Here is a 20,572-nt window from a genome sequence, read left to right as displayed (position 1 = left end):
AGCTATGATAGCGTAAACAATCAGCCCATTCATGGTAAATCAGGTTCCATTGTTTATTTTACCTTGCATTTTGTTTACATAAGACGTCAAGACTATTGTTCAAACTTTGAATGAGTATATGACATTTCCGAATATTTGTTATCACAAGCCCACTATTGGATGAAAAAACGGAGGAATCGAATACATGGTTGAATGCATTTTGGAGTATACTGTGATTTCTGAGTTTTCTTTCTGAGTATTCCTTTTGTTACATGTTGCCATTACCATATTGTGGAAGAGTTAAAATGTTGGGATAGGACTGTTGTCACCACTCCCCACATTATATTGAGCTTGATTAGTTCATGCTATTGCTTCTCGGGTTTGGACTATTTCACAAAGATGCCTTTGATTTAATCAAGGATTTTAGTTTGAGGAAATTTTAGGCAAATTTTGTGAACTTAGGTGGGGCTAACTCCTTTTGCCCCATTTATTTCCTTATAATGCTAAGAACCAATGCATGATTGTAGACAAATTCACAGATACTTTTGACCCTTTCAACACATGCTTTCACCCATTTAAGCCTACCAATATCCTCCAACATGAGGTCAAGGCAATGGGCCACACATAGAGACCGAATTTTTTTTGGGTGCCAATACATCAAAAGTTTATCTGCAACAAATTTTAAATTATTTAGAAAATTAGATCTGATAAGAAAATTTTAAATAAATTCATGGATGTGTCTCCATCAAAACTTAATAACAAGTTTACATGCAACAACATAACTTGCTGCATTATCTGTCACCAATTGCACCGCATTTTCACCCCCCACCTCACTTATGAATTCCTCAATAGCCTCACTTATGTGACATTTTTCACATGTGAAGAAGCGTTAATGGACTTATCATTGATCAATCGTCAATCAATAAATCTAAATATAAATTATTCAAGCATTTAGGGAAGTAGAATGAACAATTATATGTGTCAGAAACAAAAAAATTTAGTAGTGCCCTTTTCCTCCTATCCATCAAACCATCTGTCATGATCGTCAACCCTTTTGGCTCAAAGACTATCGATGGTCCTCTAGCTCAACTTTCATATCATCAATTATTTCTATCAAGAGGGGGCCACTTAACTTAGTATCAGTAGGGGCTTTAAAACATGTCCCTTAAATGGTTATGACATCTACTATGCCTTGCCAGTAAGGAGATCTATTACAAATAGATTATCATTAGACAAAACAAAGTTTAACTTCTAACTATAAATTTTAAAATTAAATGCTAAATTTAAAGCAATCAAATTAAAAAGAATTATCTGATAGCAATAAATGGAATGTTGCAAAAGAACAAAAACTTGCAAATTCGTTTTATTGCAGCATCATGGACCGTTTTGTTCCAACCCATGCTCTTAGACGAGGGCTATGCATCAGAAGTATTGCATTGCACAAAAGTAATTGTCCAACTTGGACGTTCGGTCTTTGGGGCCAAGGGTAACAATGCCAGTAGGAAGAGCAGAGGGATAAGCACTAGCACTGGCAGCATTAGGATGAAAGTTAGGCTTGGAAGAACTTTTCCCAACACATCCTAGTGGTGTGGATGTCCCTACGGTTGCGGATGTAGATGAATTGGATCCAATAGCATTCAACTCTACCAATTACCCCATTTTAGTTTCCTTTTCTTGTTCATATGTTTCTAACTGGACATAACTTAAACAAGCTGCCTCAGCAGTTGCTTTTTTACATGGTTCAACATCATTGTTACGTACACCATTACGGTATTCAAATCTATTGATGCCACCATGATTAATTTCCTTAAAAATATATATATTTTGTTTGTTTTATTGTCTACCAAGAAAATCTTCAGTATATTTCCAAGCCTCATCCTTTTTAGGCACTGGGAAACATGAGGGCTACTGCAATAAGACAATTTTACAAATAAATTAGCATTTGTGCATTGTATTTTATAAAGCTCTAAACTAATAGAAACATCAGTAATCTCTACATTTGTGCATTGTGTTTTTTAGTTCCTGCCTTCGGCAGGATACTATAGCATTCGGTGAAATGCTACTTTCCAATTAAAGTATCCAATCATATTCTTTTATTTTTCAAACACTTTTAATTTTATATAGTTTTAAAATATATTGATATTTTACTAATTTGCAAAAAAATATTTATTTCTAATCTTATTGGTTGAATCCTTGCTACAGTCATGAGTTAGCTTTTATTTTTTCACTTTTTAATTTTTTTTTGTTGACACTTTATGACTACCATTAATATGATAGACAACTCACTCAAATGAAATAAATAAGTTTGACAATATGTAAGAATATCTTTGCTACCATTAATATGATAAGACAACTTGCTGAAATGAAATAAATAAGTTTGACAATATGTAAGAATATCTTCTTCATGTTTTGACATATGTTTTCTTGAAAAATTAAATTAAAAGATATTTCTCCTTAACTTTAGACTTTTCTACAATGTAAATATTTGGAAAATCTAGTTTTATAATGTGAATTAGTTTAACAAATAACGGAATAAAGTTTTATATCTTTTTTTTCTATCTTTATATTTGTTAATTACAAAAATTAAAAATAACGTTTAATAAAAGTCATAAAATAGTAATATAAACATATAAGTCTTAGAATAAAATTCTTTTGTAAAAGTTGCAAATTGAACATTGTAAATTACAATTTAATTTTGCTTAAAGGAGAATCTAAATACTTGAATTATATAAGACTAAAGCTAAACATACATAAGTAATAAGAAATCAATTGACATTCTACTAAGATGACTGGTTTTTTAAAATATATAATATATAAGATGGACGCCCTCCTCTCCGTAAGCTTGGGTCAGAATCTGTCTATCCCCTACTATTGAAAGGGCACAAACATAAGAATTTGGATCTTTTTTTGTAAAGGCAACAGTGGAAGCAAGATCTGGATAAGCTACTTTAGCAAGAAGAAGAAGAACTACAGTACCTAGCTATATTGCATACATTTTTAATAGTTTAATACTTTGATCTTATAAGCTTTCGGCAGGAACTTGACGCTATGCGTCCTTGTTTCTTGAAAGTTTTCAAATTTTAATGGAAGAATTTAGAAAAATCAGAAAACCCTATATTTTTTATTTAGAAAAGTTTGTAAAGACATGTTTACAATTTTATCTACAAAAATATAGGGTTTTCTATTGTTCTACTTCTCTTATTGAAGTATGCAATTTATATTTTAAGAGAAAACATTTAAAGATTTGGAAAGTTAAAAAAAATTAACAAAAAAATGAAAAAATCCATAAACATATAAAAAATAAAAAACCCAACAAAATCTACAAAGTTTTGCACTTAGCTCTTTCAAATGACTTGAAAAGTCTTGGCACAGCTGTTGTGGACTCTTTGATGCTCTCAATTCTAGTATACCGCTGCTCCAATGTGATTTGTGGAAGCTGTTTATCTCTTCTTTCCCACTGGTTGCAGACCTACAGCCTCTTTTTTCTTTCCTCTCTCACTTTTCCTTTTTTCTTCTCATAACAAGCAAATAGATCACCTTTTAGGGCAAAATAGAAAAGAAATGTGAAAACCAAAGTCAAAAATATGTAAAAGATTTGTTTCTGCCAAGTTCGCTGACTGGATGCTGCGGCTGGGTCACAGACCACAAAACCGGCAGGTTATGGCATGGCCCATTGTCTCGGCAAGTCACATGGATCATGGCCCCTGACCATCTGGATCACAGCCCATGACCCATTGGGTCACCGATCAGGGTCATTTTGACGTGCCCAGGCCTGCTCAGCTCGTTGACCTGGGCTATCTGTGTGACCTGTGGCGAGTTCTGCGACTATGGTACACTGAGATATTGTGACTGAACAAATTCCAGTAAAACTGAGACTATTTATTTCTTTGGATGTAACTGCATACTATGATGGCTTATCAATTGATGATGATTTTAAGGTGAACTGGTAATAGTAAGATTTGAAAAGAAATATTAAATCTGAAAGTTTTCAGAAGTATTTCATGAAATATAAGCTAGCAAGGAAGAAAAATCATGACACTTAGAACAGGGGGGAGAGTGTGACTACATATGTGACAAGGAGTATTGTCACTGATTTTTTTTGTTTGGCCTCACCTTTTGGTATTATTCTGTCTTGTGGTGGTGTCGTAATGCTCTTCATGTAATGATTTCAGTTGTTTTTAGTTTTTTACAAAAAATTTATAGAAGCTTTTGTTATCAAAAAGAAAACAAGATCATTGAGTTGGCACTTATGATAAATTTGAGTGGCTAATTACAGCTTTTGGATTTATATTTTATCTTAGTGATTAGATCTCAAATTTGGGATAATAGACAAGAGAAACTAATCAGTTGTGGAGAAAAGTCTGTAAAGTTATCTTATCTTGTGCCTAAGACACTTAGATCATGTGGAGACAATGACTAAATCATGCTATATTTGAGCATTGTTAATGATTTTGTTGTTTGAGCTCTACATTCCTTTTATTGTACAAACTTTTGATACAAGCATTTGTTATCAAAAAGTAAACAAAATCTTTGAATTGGAGATTATGATCAAATCAAACAAATTATTATGCCATTTTGTTTTATATTTTAGCTTAAATATATAGAGCTCAAACTTGGAGAATAGATAAAAGAAATGAATCAGTTTTTCATTTGTTAACTCACTCTTTTAAAATTTCTTTTAAATAAAATTATATGGACAACATTCCTCAATGATATATATATATTTTTTTGACATGTAAAACATTAATTCTCTTATTTTGTACAGGATCTTCATCATGAGGTGATTGTTTTGTGGTTGAGCTTGTAGGTGAAGATATTCCAATCGACATCTTGATTGATTCGATTGATGCTGTTAGGCATAGTGAGGCTGCTAGTGATGGAGGTATGGGAGATCCATATAATGGCCTCGCTTCAAAGAAGGTCTCTCTCTCTCTCTCTCTCTCTCTCTCTCTCTCTCTGTATATGTATACCCATGCTTATAATTATTTTATTTGCATCTGTTTTCTTATAGTTCTGTTCTGATATTCATGATTATTTATACTTAGACTCTGCACCTTCCTCTCCCCTCATACACACATTGGCATCCACATACAGATAAATTCAGAAAATCTAATTTGATTGGTAGGAGATATATGGGTCAATGAGCTTGACTCAAAAACTACACAGTTAAATCCTGATAGCAATATCAAAAAATCTAATCTGTTGACCTGAAAATATTTGAAGATAGAAATGTAAAGAGCTTAGCCTTTTTGATTACTTAAAGGGGTCTATCAAGATTGCTAATATGATATCCCATGATACAAAGGGCATCATGATTATACTCAAATGAGCTTGACTCATCAACAATGAAATGATTTTGTTCTTGATCAAACTAGGAGAGGCATTACCATTTACTCAAGTATTTGCTCATGAGAAATGATTGTTTGCTCTTTGATCGTATATGTTTTTTGTAAAATGTTAATAACCAATTCACTTTAGAAATATACCATATGTATTGGGATTTAGTGCTGAATTTTGTCTTGGAGCTATTAACTCCTTGTTTTCTCATTTGTCCTGATTGATCTGCTCAGGTTATACCACAAGAATATTCAGGTGGTCTGCTGAGGCTTTGAGAACTTTTATGGCTTTGTTTTCCAAGAGATAACTAGGAAAAATTTGATAGTTTAGCTTTCTTTAAGAGTTGACTTTAATTCTAAAATTTGAAGTTGAACAACAAGATCCTTTAATATTAAATAGTTAATACTGCTCTTATGGATGTCATGATTAACTTTGTTGTTTTATATTTTATGAAGAGGAAGAGAAGGTTTCTTGATCCATGAAGAACAATCTTTGTTTAGGATACAACAGGGATTACACAAGTGTTTCATTTTCTTGGCAACTTAGTGAGCAACATCAATGAGGAGGCCTTTCCTGCTGGTAGAAGGACATCCTCTCTCTGACTGCATTTACTCGCGGTATTAATTGCACCCCTTGATTAATGATTGTCTTTGTCTTTGCATTATGGGCTCAAAGTCTCATGGGCAGGAAGTTGTTCAACCATCTAACACTCTCTCTAAGCAACCTAAACCCTCATTTGAGCATCTAAAGACTTTCAACCTAAACCTAAACTCTCTCTGCCCTCTAGAGCAAGATTCGTACAATAGGCTACTGGAGGAGACAAGTTGAAGAGAGATTGAGGACATAGAGGGAAGTATTTCTCTAACCTCGTGTAATCTCAAACCTAGCCAAGAAATGGCCTTGGCTATCGAGGTTGAGAAGAATAGGATTAGGAATTCCACCATGTCTCTTGTGGCACAAAATATTAATAAGCTCCCTTCTAGAGCTTATTTGAATGAATGGATTCACAATACTTGAGAGTAAGAAATTTGGTTTCCATTTTTCATACTGCTGCATTATCAAAAAAGGATTGTTTTAATTTCTCTTGCTAACCCTAACTCTTAGAAAGAAGTTATTGAGAAATAATTTTGGCTAATTGGTTCTGCTTGCTTTAGGTTAATGCCATAGTCTTTATAAGCGATTCACGCAGAGATCTTGGCTCTATCTTGGCCTTGCTGAACTATTGTTTGTAATATCCCATTGCTTTTGTGGATTTTACTTTCTGAAGCCCTTGAACCAATTGGTAAAGTTCTAAGGGTAGACAAAATTGATAGTTTGTTCCCACACACTAATGCTAGGGTTTTGATTTCTATTGACTTGAGCAAAGATATTCCCTCGGTTACCAGGAGACAAGGAGACTTGGAGGTCTCCGGTATTTAAAAAAATAGGAGGCGGGGGTACTTGGAGATGACATTTTTTTTTAATAGTCTCAAGAGTCTACTACTAAATACAAAATAGTAAAACTATAAAACTACAAGACTAAAATAGATACTAATAGTAATGTCACATTAATATAGAGTTAAATAGTTCTAAACTCACATGATCACATTATTGTATCTCATAGTCATATCTGATTTCTAAAACATTATCATCATTATATCAGATTAATAATCAGTGAGATTATCATTATATATTTAAATATTAATTAAAAAAAAGTATAGTTTGATGCTAAATCACTGATATGCAAACAAAAATGAAAAATCTCAGTACTGTAAACAAAAATCAGAAATCTATCTAGTATTTAGTATGACGATGATACTATCATCTACTCCACAAGGTTCTGATCATCCATCTCAAGGTCTTTAGCTATCATGTTCTCCAAAAAATCATCTCTCCGTGTTGGATTCCGTGTTATTATCTAACTAATATTTTAAATATTTCTAATTATTGCTGGTTGGGTTGGGTTCTGAAAAAAATTAAAAACTTTCTGAAAAAAATTTAAAACTGAAAGTGTTTTAATTATTTTCAAGTTATTAAATAAAATATTAAAATGATTTAAATAATTAAATCATTTCACTTGTCATTGGTTTTAATTTTTGCATTAAAAAATATTGAAGTGAGGGCCAAAATATTTGAAATAATTTAATATTATATTTTACAAATTTTATTATTATAAGAAGACTCTAGGGAGATTTCTCTTTTTGGATTCAGAGACTCTAGGAGACTTAGTCATGAAGTCTCCACCTTTTTTGTGGTCTCCGGAGACACAAAGTCTCTAAGGAATTGTGTTTGTGTTGATGTTTGGTAGCTTCTGTTGGATAAACTATGGGATATTATATTATTAAATAATCATTTGTTATTATATTAATTAGAGAATAATGGATCCCTGTGTCTCTTCCTTAATATAAATAAGAGTGATATTGCTGCCATTGGAAAACATGTACTTTACCAACAATGCAATTACATTTGCAGCGATCCTCAAGAAAATCAACATGGTATCAGAACAGGCTACAAATGTACCAAAAAAATAAGTAAGATGCAATAGGAAAATTACTGATAAACATGGTACATAACATCCGCTCAAATTGGTTGAAATATAATAGAGCTAGATCAATCTAATGGAGTAGAGGTATAAAATTTAATAGGTGATATGTTGTATCATCATAAAGAAAGAAAACGTATGGCTACCGACTGAGATAATTTTGCATATGAAATGCTTTAATTCCATGATAGGAGAATGCAGGTGTTACTGAAATATTCGTGAGCTCATTTCAGTCATAAAAGGGAACACATTTGCATTGAAAACATGTGAATGAGAAAAGTGGACCCACTTCTAAGATGTTAAATACAGAGCCAATATATATAGATCACAATGACAGTCAAATATTAATACTTGTGCATGTGATATAGGTACAATTTTTATGAGTAACATATCAAAGTAATACAATCTTGAGTACCATGTATAAGGGCAATAAAGCAAAGCAGCGAACTAAGAGGGTGATATGGATTATAAAACACATAAGGTTTGAATAGGACAAGGAGGATTATCGATTTTTTTTTGGAAAAGAAGACCACTGCAAGAAAATTGGAAAGTTGGAATACCCTGCCAAACACTCCATACTCAGCCCAAGACAATTGACGTGGACAATGTGACAAGGGAGCATGTGTATAACGAAGCCACGAAGGATGTGGCATCCTAGAAACAATGAATACAGTAAGGGTAACATAACCGAAAGGTAATAGAGGCAATGGCAGTGGGGAAGACGTGGACCCCATTAAAAGCAAAGGTATATATTTAAGAAGGTACGCATAATATAAATCACCATTTAAAATAGATGATGATAATAAATAATAAGAAGGAATTGCATTATTTTATATGAATATTTAAAATCATATGACTTTCAAAGAAATAAGGGGATTTGATAGGCAATGGTGAGAATAAAATGGACTTAACCTTTTAATATCATTTCTATATATATATATATATATATATATGTATGTATGTATGTATATATAATGTATATATAGGGATAGTTAGTTAGCATAGTTCTAAGTAAATAAATAATTTATTTGATAAGTGATCAGTTCTAGCTATAAATTTTGAAAGGATTATGTTTATATACGTAAGAGTTATTTCCCTTGATTGTTTTTTTTGAGTATTATTTTGAAGGAAGGAGATTGAGATTCAGAAGGAGCTTGAAATTTCATTAGAGACAACCTTGAAAGAGAGGGAGCAAATAGAGGATATGATTGTGTCAACCTTCAGTGATCTCTTTCATATTGAGTCAGAGGGAGTAAATCATGTTGAGATGGATTCTCAAGTAATCAATAAATTGTAGCAGTCAAGAGGACTATGCTTCATACATCATGACTATGTGATTTTAATGGGCCTACCCCCTGTGTACATCATGAGTAAGTGATGACTTTCAAATGATTATCACTCGTATTTACAGAAGTTATTGAAAGGTGATGATCTTACAATAACTTAGTTTTCTATTATGATGGATATCTTACAATTTCTATGAAGATCATGATAGATCATACTTTTCATGGTAGATGTTCATATGGTAAGCATTATGAGAATGCACGTGCACATACCTTATGAACATTTTGAGTACATGGTGAATGTTATGCAAATTGATGTTCAGGAGGCCATTACTTACAGTTTTGGTGAATGTCAAATGAGTTGACATTCTGGAGGCCATTACTCCCAATATCTTTATATTACATTAAGGTAATATATGGTCATGTGTTTATCCTCCCTAGCTAAGAGGGAGTGTTGATGTTTGGTAGCTTCAATTGGATAAACTATAAGATTGAAGTTTGGTAGCTTCAGTTGGATAAACTATGCGGCTGAAGTGCATATATATATATATATATATATATGAGATATTATATTATTAAATAATCATTTGTTATTATATTAATTAGATAATAATGGATAGACATGTCCCATGAGGAGACATGTCTCCCCATGTCTCTTCCTTAATATAAATAAGAGTGGAGTATCGCTGCCATTGGAAAACATATACTTTACCAACAATGCAATAACATTTGCAGCAATCCTCAGGAAAATCAACAGTTTGATCTTAGTGATTGTACCTATTTGTGTCTTATTTCATTTTATTGTTGATTAAATTCATGTTTCCTCTACAGGAGAGAGGGCCATATGAGGCATGATTGTCCTCTGTTGAAGGAGGAGGTTCCCACATTACCTAGATCTAAAACTAATCGTTTGGAGGTTGCTATTGATCCTCCTCAGCATGCTAACTCTACTAGTGACCCACCTCAACCTATAAAGGTGACTTCTACCTTGAATCAAATCTACAGTTGGATACTTTGAAGATATTTTCACCTTTGCTCACTCTCCGCAATAAAAAATCGAGACTAAAAATAAGGCTCCATTAGGTGGTTCTCTGAATTAACTCCTCTTTTTTTAGGGATGATTGCATGGTAAAACAACTACTTGTAATTCAATAAAAGGTACCTACTACTACAGTAATACCGGTGGCCCAGTAGTCGACGTAAGAACAACTCCTAAGATAGTATTATAATTATTTATGATTGATTGACAATAAAAACCTAAAGTCTTTTACTCAATCTGTTTTGATGAGAAAAGCAAATAGATAACAAGATGCAAAGTCTCTTGCCAACTATCCAAATTAAAATAATATACATGAAATTAAAGCACAAAGTATTTAGTTACAAATATTTGCAGACACTACAAAATCTATAACAATTCTGTCTTAAAAATGTCTCAGTCTTCAAGAAGCCAATTTCAATGCTCAAGCGCTTCACACAGATAAACTATAAACTGAATCAATGAAAAATTGATCAATGCAACTTAAGAATACAAAGACCAACTTCAAGCTTCACAACATAAAGTTTGAGAACACTTGCTTCTTTATTCAATTCAGAAATTTTTGTATCTAGAAATGCAAAGTTTTTAAGCCACAAGCAACTTTAATAGTCTCCTTGCATAAAATAAACAATCCCTTTTTCCAAAGAGCTCTCTCCTTTTTATAGGAAAAGATAGGAGAGAAAAGGGGAAACCCTCAACCACCTTGACTTCTTTAACTAACAAAGTCCTAACTAACTTCAACTAATTCAAAGTTGCATGCCTAATGTTGTTTCAACTTGATTGCATGAAGTGTGTATGTTTCCTATATTTACAAAATTCATTGCTTCTACATGTAATCTACCAAAAACAACTTCTATTTCGGAAAAGCATGGGAAAGAAGTGCCCCAGGCACTTAGAAAAGATCTTCACAATATGTTCTTGAATTCATTGAATTTGTGCAGTGACTCTTGTAGAACTGTTGCATCCAATTCTCCTATGCTTCGCACAATATTTGCCAACTTGCAGATAATGTTTGTGTTCTCTGAAGTAATATTGCCAGATTCTTTTATTGTATTATGTAGATCTAGAAGTGAAAATATATTGCTTGCGAGAATATCAACTGTCCAAAATGAAAGCTTTTCTCCCCAAGCTGCAGGTGAATCACTTTTGCAAATTTTGTTATGAAAACCCCCTCATTGACGAGTTCTCCACTTCCTGTGATAATTGTGCATGTCAAGTGTTGAAATTTATCACTGATCAGGTTCTTTTGGTCTCACAAACATTGTACTGCTGCTTTACCTTCAATAACTAGGATTTGCAACACCTTTTCCTTGTTTCTCATTAGATACAAGGTACAGTAATACATCTCCACTGAAGGGAAAATACCACAATCACACAAAACATCTTTGTCAACTTAATTCATGGTCTTCCATACATTCCAGTCCACCTTGAGAGATTTGAGTTGTTGATGAAACGAAGCAAGAAGCTCCTTCAACCTGGCTGAAATATCTCTCCCACGCCTTAGTATCCTGAAACTATCCCTGATCAGATCCACTCCTTGAGACACTAGGCGATCATTTTAGTTGTCCACATCTTTGGCTTTCCTCCCAATCCACGTTGCATGTTCTGAAGACTCATCTATTAAAGAAGAAGCCTTCATTGTCTCAATGATTGCTTGTAGTCTAGCATACTCCTCTTTAATTCTGTTCTTCCTTTCCCACAACTTGTCATTCTTTTGGCTGAGCACGATGAGAACATCATTCTAACAAGCTAAGTGAGATTGTTTATCAAGTTCAATCATGGTTAATTTGTAATCACTGGTCTGCATTTTCTCTGCTGGCTTTTCAATGAGAGGCTTTACTACCTTTGCATACTTGGTATTGTTAGCACCTTCTAAGATTGATAAGTAGGAGATGATTTCCACAGCTAGTCAAATTGTGATCTGAATATCAGGATTTAACTGTGTGATTTTGAGTCAAACTCGATGACCCATGTTTCATGAGTAGTGATTCAACATGAATCCATCTCTCATGACAATAAATGGAACACTTAGCACTCATTGGATCTAGGTGATGCTCACAGGGGTGAAGCACCGGGACTTCCCGGGAGGTCACCCATCCCAGTACTACTCCAGCCTGAGCGCGCTTAACTACGGAGTTTCCTCCACAGTTAAACCCAAAGCTTGCAACCCCATTTGCAAAACCTTCACCAAGTGTTGTGCCTTATGAACCATTCATTGACTAGCTGTGGAAATCATCTCCTACTTATCAATTGATGAGCTTAAGGGGCTTTCTAATGAATGGTTCATAAGGCACAACACTTGGTGAAGGTTTTGCAAATGGGGTTGCAAGCTTTGGGTTTAACTGTGGAGGAAACTCCGTAGTTAAGCGCGCTCAGGCTGGAGTAGTACTGGGATGGGTGACCTCCCGGGAAGTCCCGGTGCTTCACCCCTGTGAGCATCACCTAGATCCAATGAGTGCTAAGTGTTCCATTTATTGTCATGAGAGATGGATTCATGTTGAATCACTACTCATGAAACATGGGTCATCGAGTTTGACTCAAAATCACACAGTTAAATCCTGATATTCAGATCACAACCTTCTAAGATCCTTGGCACCACTTTGACCTTTTTGGTCTTAGGAGGCTTAGCCTTTGTAAGCGTGTTTGAATCATGGTCCTCTAGTGGAAGTTCTTCCTTCTTCCTATTTTGAGTAATCGCAACAAGCTAAGGAGGAAGTGTAAAGGAAGAGAATCCTGTAGCTGCAGTTTAACCAAAGTGAATACAAGATTGGTGTGTGCAACTGTGGTTACAATAGCTGGGGCCGTAGACATGGTTGCCACTAGAGGTGGGTTGCTATGTGTTTCATGGCAGACAATTGCATCCATGTGTAACAATAACCACTTATATGCTTGCATGTGATAATGTTAACTTAGAAAGGCAAAAATGGGCTTTTTCAAAGCCATAACACATACTTTTCAAGTTGAAAACCCTATTCTATTTTCTTTTGCAAGTGATGTCTCAATATGAAAAGTGATGACGTGTTTTTAGAAAGGAAAAGCATGTGCTTTTCACTTTGAAAAATCCACCATATGCATTAACATGTCCAAACGCCCTTATAGAAAACGTAATTACAGGTTTTTAAAATGCAAAAACACGTAATTTAAAACAGATGTGCTTTTGGGTTCGAATTCCCCACCATTATGCATTTAAATGATAACTCAACTCAAAAAGCATATTAATGGACTTTTAAAGTGCAATAACATATTCTTTTGAGTTCAAATTCCCCACCATTATGCATTTATATTATAACTCAAGTCAAAAAGCACATTAATGGACTTTTAAAGTGCAATAACATGTGCTTTTGGGTTCAAATTCCCCATTTATAAGAATTTATATAATATAGAAATGCGTTATTGCATATAAAAAGCCCACCTATATGCATTTAGGACATATTTTATTGGTAGTTGGTTTTAAATAGGTGTTTTGCATGTTGGTGATATGCAATGAGAGATAAAAACCCCTCCTTTATGCATTTTATGTGTCTCATGTAACTAAATTTAATAAAACACTACAGTTTTCAATAAAGTAACATGAAAATAGACTTCAAATGGCTAATTTTCATAAAACATTAAAAAGTATGGTCAAATCAACTCAAAATGAGCTGAAATTAAAAAATGGATGTTAAAATCCACTTGAAATATTAAAAAAAATTAATTTCCTGCAATAGCCAATGAAAAGCCCACTTTTGGGAGATTTTAAACAAGATGTGTTGTAGCCCTGAAAAATCCCACTTTTTCCTTTATAACTTGAGCTAGACAACTCTATTTGAGGCCTAAACTAGCTCAAAATGAGTTGGAGTGCACGGGCTATTATCATAAGGCAAAAAAAAAAAGACTTAGAACTATTTATACCACAAAGAAAATATATGATATCTTACCAAAAATCAAGCGTTTGTAGTTAAAGAAGAAAAACTCTTTCTTACAAGCATTTGAGGATTTAACTTGAGGGAAACCCTCAAAAGAAACACAAAAATAGAATTACAGAGTATAATTCAGGGATAGCTAGACAACTCTATTTGAGGCCTAAACTAGCTCAAAATGAGTTGGCGTGCACGGGCTATTATCATAAGGCAAAAAAAAAAAGACTTAGAACTATTTATACCACAAAGAAAATATATGATATCTTACCAAAAATCAAGCGTTTGTAGTTAAAGAAGAAAAACTCTTTCTTACAAGCATTTGAGGATTTAACTTGAGGGAAACCCTCTAAAGAAACACAAAAATAAAATTACAGAGTATAATTCAGGGATAATGAATCAACTCCATGACACTTCACCAATACACGATAAAACAAGGAAGATGAACCTACAAATCCATGAGAAAATTGTATCGAGTTGCTACAATTTTGTGATGTCAAATTGAGGACAACAAGAACATAACAATGCTATCAAGTGATGGGTACAAATGACCAATAGTTGGAAAAGTATGTTTTAGGTGCTTAGTAAGAAAATAGCCAAGGACATTAAAAGATGGGAGTCTTGCCTCCATAATAATCTCTATTGGATAGAGCATATCATTTAACAAGATCCCTCTAACTTGGAGGGTTTTGAACCCATTGTGCACTCTAGGGACTCATTGAGGAAGTTGCAAAATGCCAAGATACAAGGAGCTAAGACTAGAGCTACAATCAATTGGCTCAATGAAGGGGTCAAGGTACTTCTTCCAATTGCTCAAAAACAAAGAAGCCTTATAAGGTCAAGACTAATTGTATTTGTGAGGAAGGGAATACCTTAAGCAACCAAGACAACATTTTGCAAGCCTATGCTATGTTTTACTCTAATCTGTTTCCCTCTGAGGATGATGGAGTGACCATGGAATATGAGGAATCAGATCAAGGGACTTACCCCTAAAAAGGTCCAAGAGGAGGAGGCCTACATGTTGGACCAACGTATGTCCATTCATGAACTTAATAATGCCATCATTGGGATGAGCAATGAGAAGGTCGCAGGCGCAGATGGGTTGCCTATTGAGTTCTTCAAAGCTAACATTGATTAGATTAGTCAAGACCTCCTTCTCTAGAATGAGGCCGGGGAGATTGGATCCTTGGGATCAGTTATACATTCAAAGCTCATCAAACTCATCCCTAAAGATGGAGACAAAACCTTGATTAAGGATTGGAGACCAATCACTTTACTTAATGTTTCTTATAAGATCCTAGCGAGGTTGCTTGCTTTAAGATTGGAGAATATCCTTCCCTTGATGATTAGCCCTACTCAAACTAGGTTTGTGAAAGGCAAATTTGTATTGGAAAAGCTTATCACTTGTTGGGAAGCAATGGATTGGGCAAAAAGCTTCAATCAGCATGTAAGGATAAGGCCTATGATAGGATTGAGTGGAAATTCATCTTAATGATGATGGAATGCCTTTAATTCCCTAAGACTTTCACTCAAATGGTTCTTACTTTAATGAATGGTGCTATCGCCTTTGTGGAAATCAATGGTGTAAGATCAAAGTCATTCACACTCACTAGGTCTATTAGGCAAGGATTCCCCTTAGCCCTTTCCCTATTTGTGCTAGTTGTTGACCTCTTCTATATTTAGAGGGATGATTCCCTATCCGCAAGAGTCAAGGGTGTTCTTTCCAACATGAGGAGTTATCCAAAATTCAATTTGATGACGACATGCTTATTCTGATAGAGAGGACTGAGATGATAATCTCATGTTCAAGTTGGATATCTTTTGCGCTACTTCAAGAAGTAAAGTTTCTATTTCTTAGTTTATTCTTTTGGGTTGGGAATATGCCCTTCCTACTTGGTTTGAGAAATATGCTCTAACCTAGGGGTTACCAAGACATCAAGTAAGGTATCTGGGAATCCCTTTCTCCATCAGCCCTAGTCTAAAATCTATGTAGGAATGGGTCAAGAACAAGATTGAAGGCAAGATAAACAAATGGAACATTAGGTTCCTCTCCCTGCCTAGGAGACCGCAAGTTTGTCAAAAGATCGTACTTGCTCACACCATCTATTATTCTTCTGTTTGGCTCTTAAATCAAGCTCAAATTAAGTGTGTTCAAAAGGTCATCAGGGTTTTCTTGTGGTCGGATGGTAAAGGCAACAAGAAAAGGTGTGTTGTTAGATGAGATTGGTGCACTAGGAGTAAGGAGCAAGGAGGCCAGGGGCTTAAAGGCTTGAGATGGCAAGGCATAGCATTGGCTATTAAATGGATCTCGAAAGCTACTCGAGGCAATGAACCTTGGAAGATTCTCATTAGAAATGACAGTTGTAAAGTTACTCTAGCTAATGCTAAATCCTAGAAAGGGCTCCATACCAATGATCTTTTTCAGAAAGATTAAGTTGAAGCTTGCTAGTTATATTGTATTTCAATCCATTTGGAAGAGTTGGGATGAGGTTAGACATCTTATTGCAGGTAATGGTATCTTTGATTAGAGCCAGATAATATGTGAGGAGAAGTCTATTTGGTGGAATTTCTCCAATGGTGACAAGTCTCATGCCTTACTACAAGGGTGTTCAATTAGGTAGTGGAATAGCTTAGGCATTAGCAAGTTCAGTAACATCATTCTTGAGGGTGAACTGATTAGTTGGTAGGAGTTGGCACTTAGATTTGGTATCCCGTCCTCCCAATGGAGAACATATACTAAAGGAAGTTTGTCTTTCTCTTAACCTCCCTAGGTGTTGTAGTGAGGCCTCTGATAGGCTCCCCTTGCTGAGGTGGTCAGTTGGCACCCCTTGCATTCCACTAAAGCCAAACTTGTATATAACCTTCTCTCTGACACCAGTGCTATTTTTGAGCATTTGAATGCCAAATAGAACCTCAACTTGGGTCGCCAAAGCTAGAGTAAACACCTATTGAGAATGTGGCATACCCCTAGTTAACCTAAGATTTTGTGCTTCATTTGACACCTTCTTCTGCATAGGTTACCTATTCTTCAGCCTAATGGTGAACAAAGTATTTGTTCTTACTACCAATTCTGGTAATCTATCTTTCATGTCTTTTCTGAATGTTCTTTTGCAAAAGAAACTTGGGGACTTTTTGATTGACCTCTGAATTGTGATTTCTCTCTCTCAAGTTGTCTCTAGAAAATGTTTAGGAGTTGACAAAAGATGCAATTATTTCTTGTTTATTCTCTCTCTCATACTTTGCCACATTCACAAGCTTAGGAATGAGGATATATTCAAGGGTAGGGTAGAATTCTTACTGAGTCTCTATGGAGGTTCGTATTTCATTACATTTCTATGCAGGTTGCCATGGTTGTGCGAGTTAAAGAGCACAAGTTGTTGAAGGTTGTCGATGCATGCTCCTCCATCTTCAAAAGTGGAGGAGTCTCCTATGGATTCTTAACTAAAGCAAGGGATGATTTTCATTTTGGAAGCTCCCTCAGCTGCTTCATAGAGAAAACAAAGTAGAAGAAAAAGAAGAGCGAACAGTCCAATGTTGCTTCTTCTAAAGAGGTACCTTAGTACATTGCTATGATAGCACCTACCATTTGTAACACACCCATCATTGTAGTAGGTGCTCTTCCAACATCCCCTGCACTACCTTGCAAAGCTTGGATTACGAACCTGTACTAAGCGCAATTGTCTCACACTATTGTAATGCTGGTTGATGTGCTTCTTTTGTGTTTGTGGTGTTTACAATTTTATGGGTTTTTGCTATATATGTTTTTTTTGGTATTTTCAAATATTTCAAATACTAGAATGCACAATTGAATGGCTTACTTCCGAATAGCTTCCAGCCTTGGTACATGACCAGAAGTTTCCTTTACAAACCAATCTAAGCCTTATCTATAACAATTTTTCCATCTTCATTGAGTTTATGTTTAAACACCCATTTGGCACCAATTAAATTCTTATATAATGTGCAAGTAACCGATTTTAAAATATTATTCTTTTCAATTTGGGCTAATTCCTCTTTCATTACATTAATTCAATTATTATTACTATTGTTGATGTTTGGTAGCTTCATTCGGATAAAACTTTGGCTATATATAGTTATGTATGAGATATAATTTCATATGAGATATTTGTTAATATATTAATTATCAAATTAATGAATAGACATGTCCCCGTGGGACATGTCTTTTCTTATCCTTTTCTCATTACAAATAAGAGGTCACTTCCATTTAGAACAAACATTATGGCAGTGTTAATACAATTGCAACGATCCTTAAAAAACAACATGATATTAGAGCTAGGTTCAAATTCAGAAGGAAATAGTTGATTTTGTTTACATCTTTGATATTCGTTTTTTTAGCTTGGGAGATATTGCTTTCGAGATACATTTCTGTGAAATAATATTTGAACATTAGCAAATTTATGGAAGGGCTATATAACGAGATAGAAGTTTGATACTTGCCATCGAGCATCTTACAACTAACACGTCGATGACTGTCACTAAAATTGCAATTACGGATCAGAGAAATGTAGTTTCATCTTTCCATAATAGAGGAAGGGGAGACCATTAGCTAGGTTGGGCTTGTGTGTTTTAGTAGATATGGATTCTTTTTTTAATCCTGAATTGGTTGTGTGGCTATTTCTCACTCATTCGCAAGGAACAAGGAAACCTACAAGATTGTGATCAAAGATCAAGTCCTCTCTCAAACTGATCGATAGATTGTTTTTTGCTTGTGTGGCTGCCAACTCTCTGCTTGATATTATGTCTTCATTCGGCTCTCAATTTTTCCATTCCTTCTTGCCTCTAACAGAACAACAAATTAGGGCTTTATGATCTACATTTTTTTTTATACAATTGGTGCCTTTACCAATAGTCATCGACCCTTGTATTTGCATGGAGGGCACATCTTTTCTTCTAGACAAATGATCTTGGTGAGATTAATGCCAAAATTCTTTGCGACATTTCACATTTGAGCCATCACCTTATACTCTTAGGTGCCTATTCTTTGTTGACAGAGGATATTATTTGGAGAGAGAGGGGTGTTTTTAGCAGCGCCAAATTTGCGTTGTCATACGGATTGGAGCTCATACGAGTCATTGATGGAAAAATTATAGGGTGGTCACGTAAGGATGTGATTTTTTACAGTAATCAAAATTGCAGAGAAGATGAGGAGGGGTAGAGAGTCTCTTTCTTTTCCTTTACTATTCAAAGGCACCAATGATGACCAGATAGTGTGTGAACTGATCTATATCTTTTGTAATAGAAGAGAAAGAAAACGCAAGGTGGAGCCTATCGAGCCTTTTTGCAAGCTTTTAGGTAGTGCTTGAGGGCTCTCCTCACTCTGGAGCAATATCACAATTTCCTCATTTTGTCGAGACCATCACTTAAGCAAGTGGATCTCTCTCTCAAATGTTTATTAAGAGAAATTACAAGTCAAAGAGAACCCACGTGGATTAAGAGATTTACGTACTTAATTCACAATGGGTAATCAATAACCTCTGTAATGGTTTGCAGGAATGCAGGCATGATAGAAAATATTCACATTAGTCATTTAAATCATATTGGGGTCTTACTTTATTTTCCAATATAAAAGGAGACAAATGTGGGGAACAAACTTGAGACATTTTATTGAATTTGCAGAAACTGACAATTTTAACTAAGCAACAAAAGACGATATTCAAAGTTAGGGATTTGTAAGTAAACGTTATCTTTATCAGGATATCTAGCATATGAGGAGGGCTTGTTAAACACAAATGTTTTGTCATAACACTTAGATGTTTGAAAATGCTAAGTGGGCAAAGATTGAAGAAAGCCCTATATGATGTGAAGCAAATTTAGAAGCTATGTTGACATTCTACAAGGGTACATGCAATGATAGGAGTTTAGATATGTTATGCACATATATATAATATCTAATAAATGAGAGATATTCTAAAGGAATATAACAAAGAAACTTCATTTCAAGGGACAGTTAATACTTGAAAGATTTGTAGCATGATTTGATGCATATGGACTTTCATTGGACTAACTTGTATCAAGGATGTTGATGTACAAATAAGTATTTATTATACTTAAGTATTACATTTATCTATTCATTTCAATCTCTATCTTATTTTTGTTGTTGGTAAAATGTATAGTGTAGCCGACGGGTAGAATAGTATCCGAACGGGCGCGTGACACTTGAGTCACCCCTTCGGAAAGGTATATGTACATGTCCGAGATGGACTTTGAAATCATCATTGTGATCATTGTAGTCATTTTATTTGGATTGTAATCATTAAGTGCATATATGAATAAAGTATCTGTTCTGTGTTGAATCATGCTATACTGCATGTGTTAAGTTTTTTTACCCTGTGCAGTGAACATTCGACACCTTTGCTAGACGTACCTAGAACGAAGGAATGATATGAAGATTAATGCCGAATTTGCTTAACAAGGATGGGAACAAGGTGAAAGATAAGGATGAACTTCCTACAACACAAGAAATTTTAATTTTAGCGCAGCAGGCAGAACGTAGGCAGAGACT

The 20,572-nt window shown here is 34.7% G+C and overlaps 1 protein-coding gene across 3 annotated transcripts in view; it reads left to right on the top strand.

The window, feature by feature from the left end:
* Positions 1-20,572, top strand: part of LOC149552579 (DNA (cytosine-5)-methyltransferase DRM2-like) — a 122,450-nt gene that overhangs the window by 63,782 nt on the left and 38,096 nt on the right. For all 3 annotated transcript variants that reach the window (XM_089788177.1, XM_089788178.1, XM_089788179.1), the window contains exon 15: positions 4,787-4,899. In XM_089788177.1, the coding sequence (XP_089644303.1) occupies positions 4,787-4,899 (113 nt within the window). The remainder of the gene's footprint in view (positions 1-4,786; positions 4,900-20,572) is intronic.

Source organism: Cupressus sempervirens, chromosome 6 (assembly GCF_028749045.1).
Source record: "Cupressus sempervirens isolate cs-2001-9-10 chromosome 6, ASM2874904v1, whole genome shotgun sequence".
Taxonomy (NCBI): domain Eukaryota; kingdom Viridiplantae; phylum Streptophyta; class Pinopsida; order Cupressales; family Cupressaceae; genus Cupressus; species Cupressus sempervirens.
Note: the sequence above shows the minus strand (reverse complement) of the source record. Positions and strands in the feature narration are given on the sequence as shown.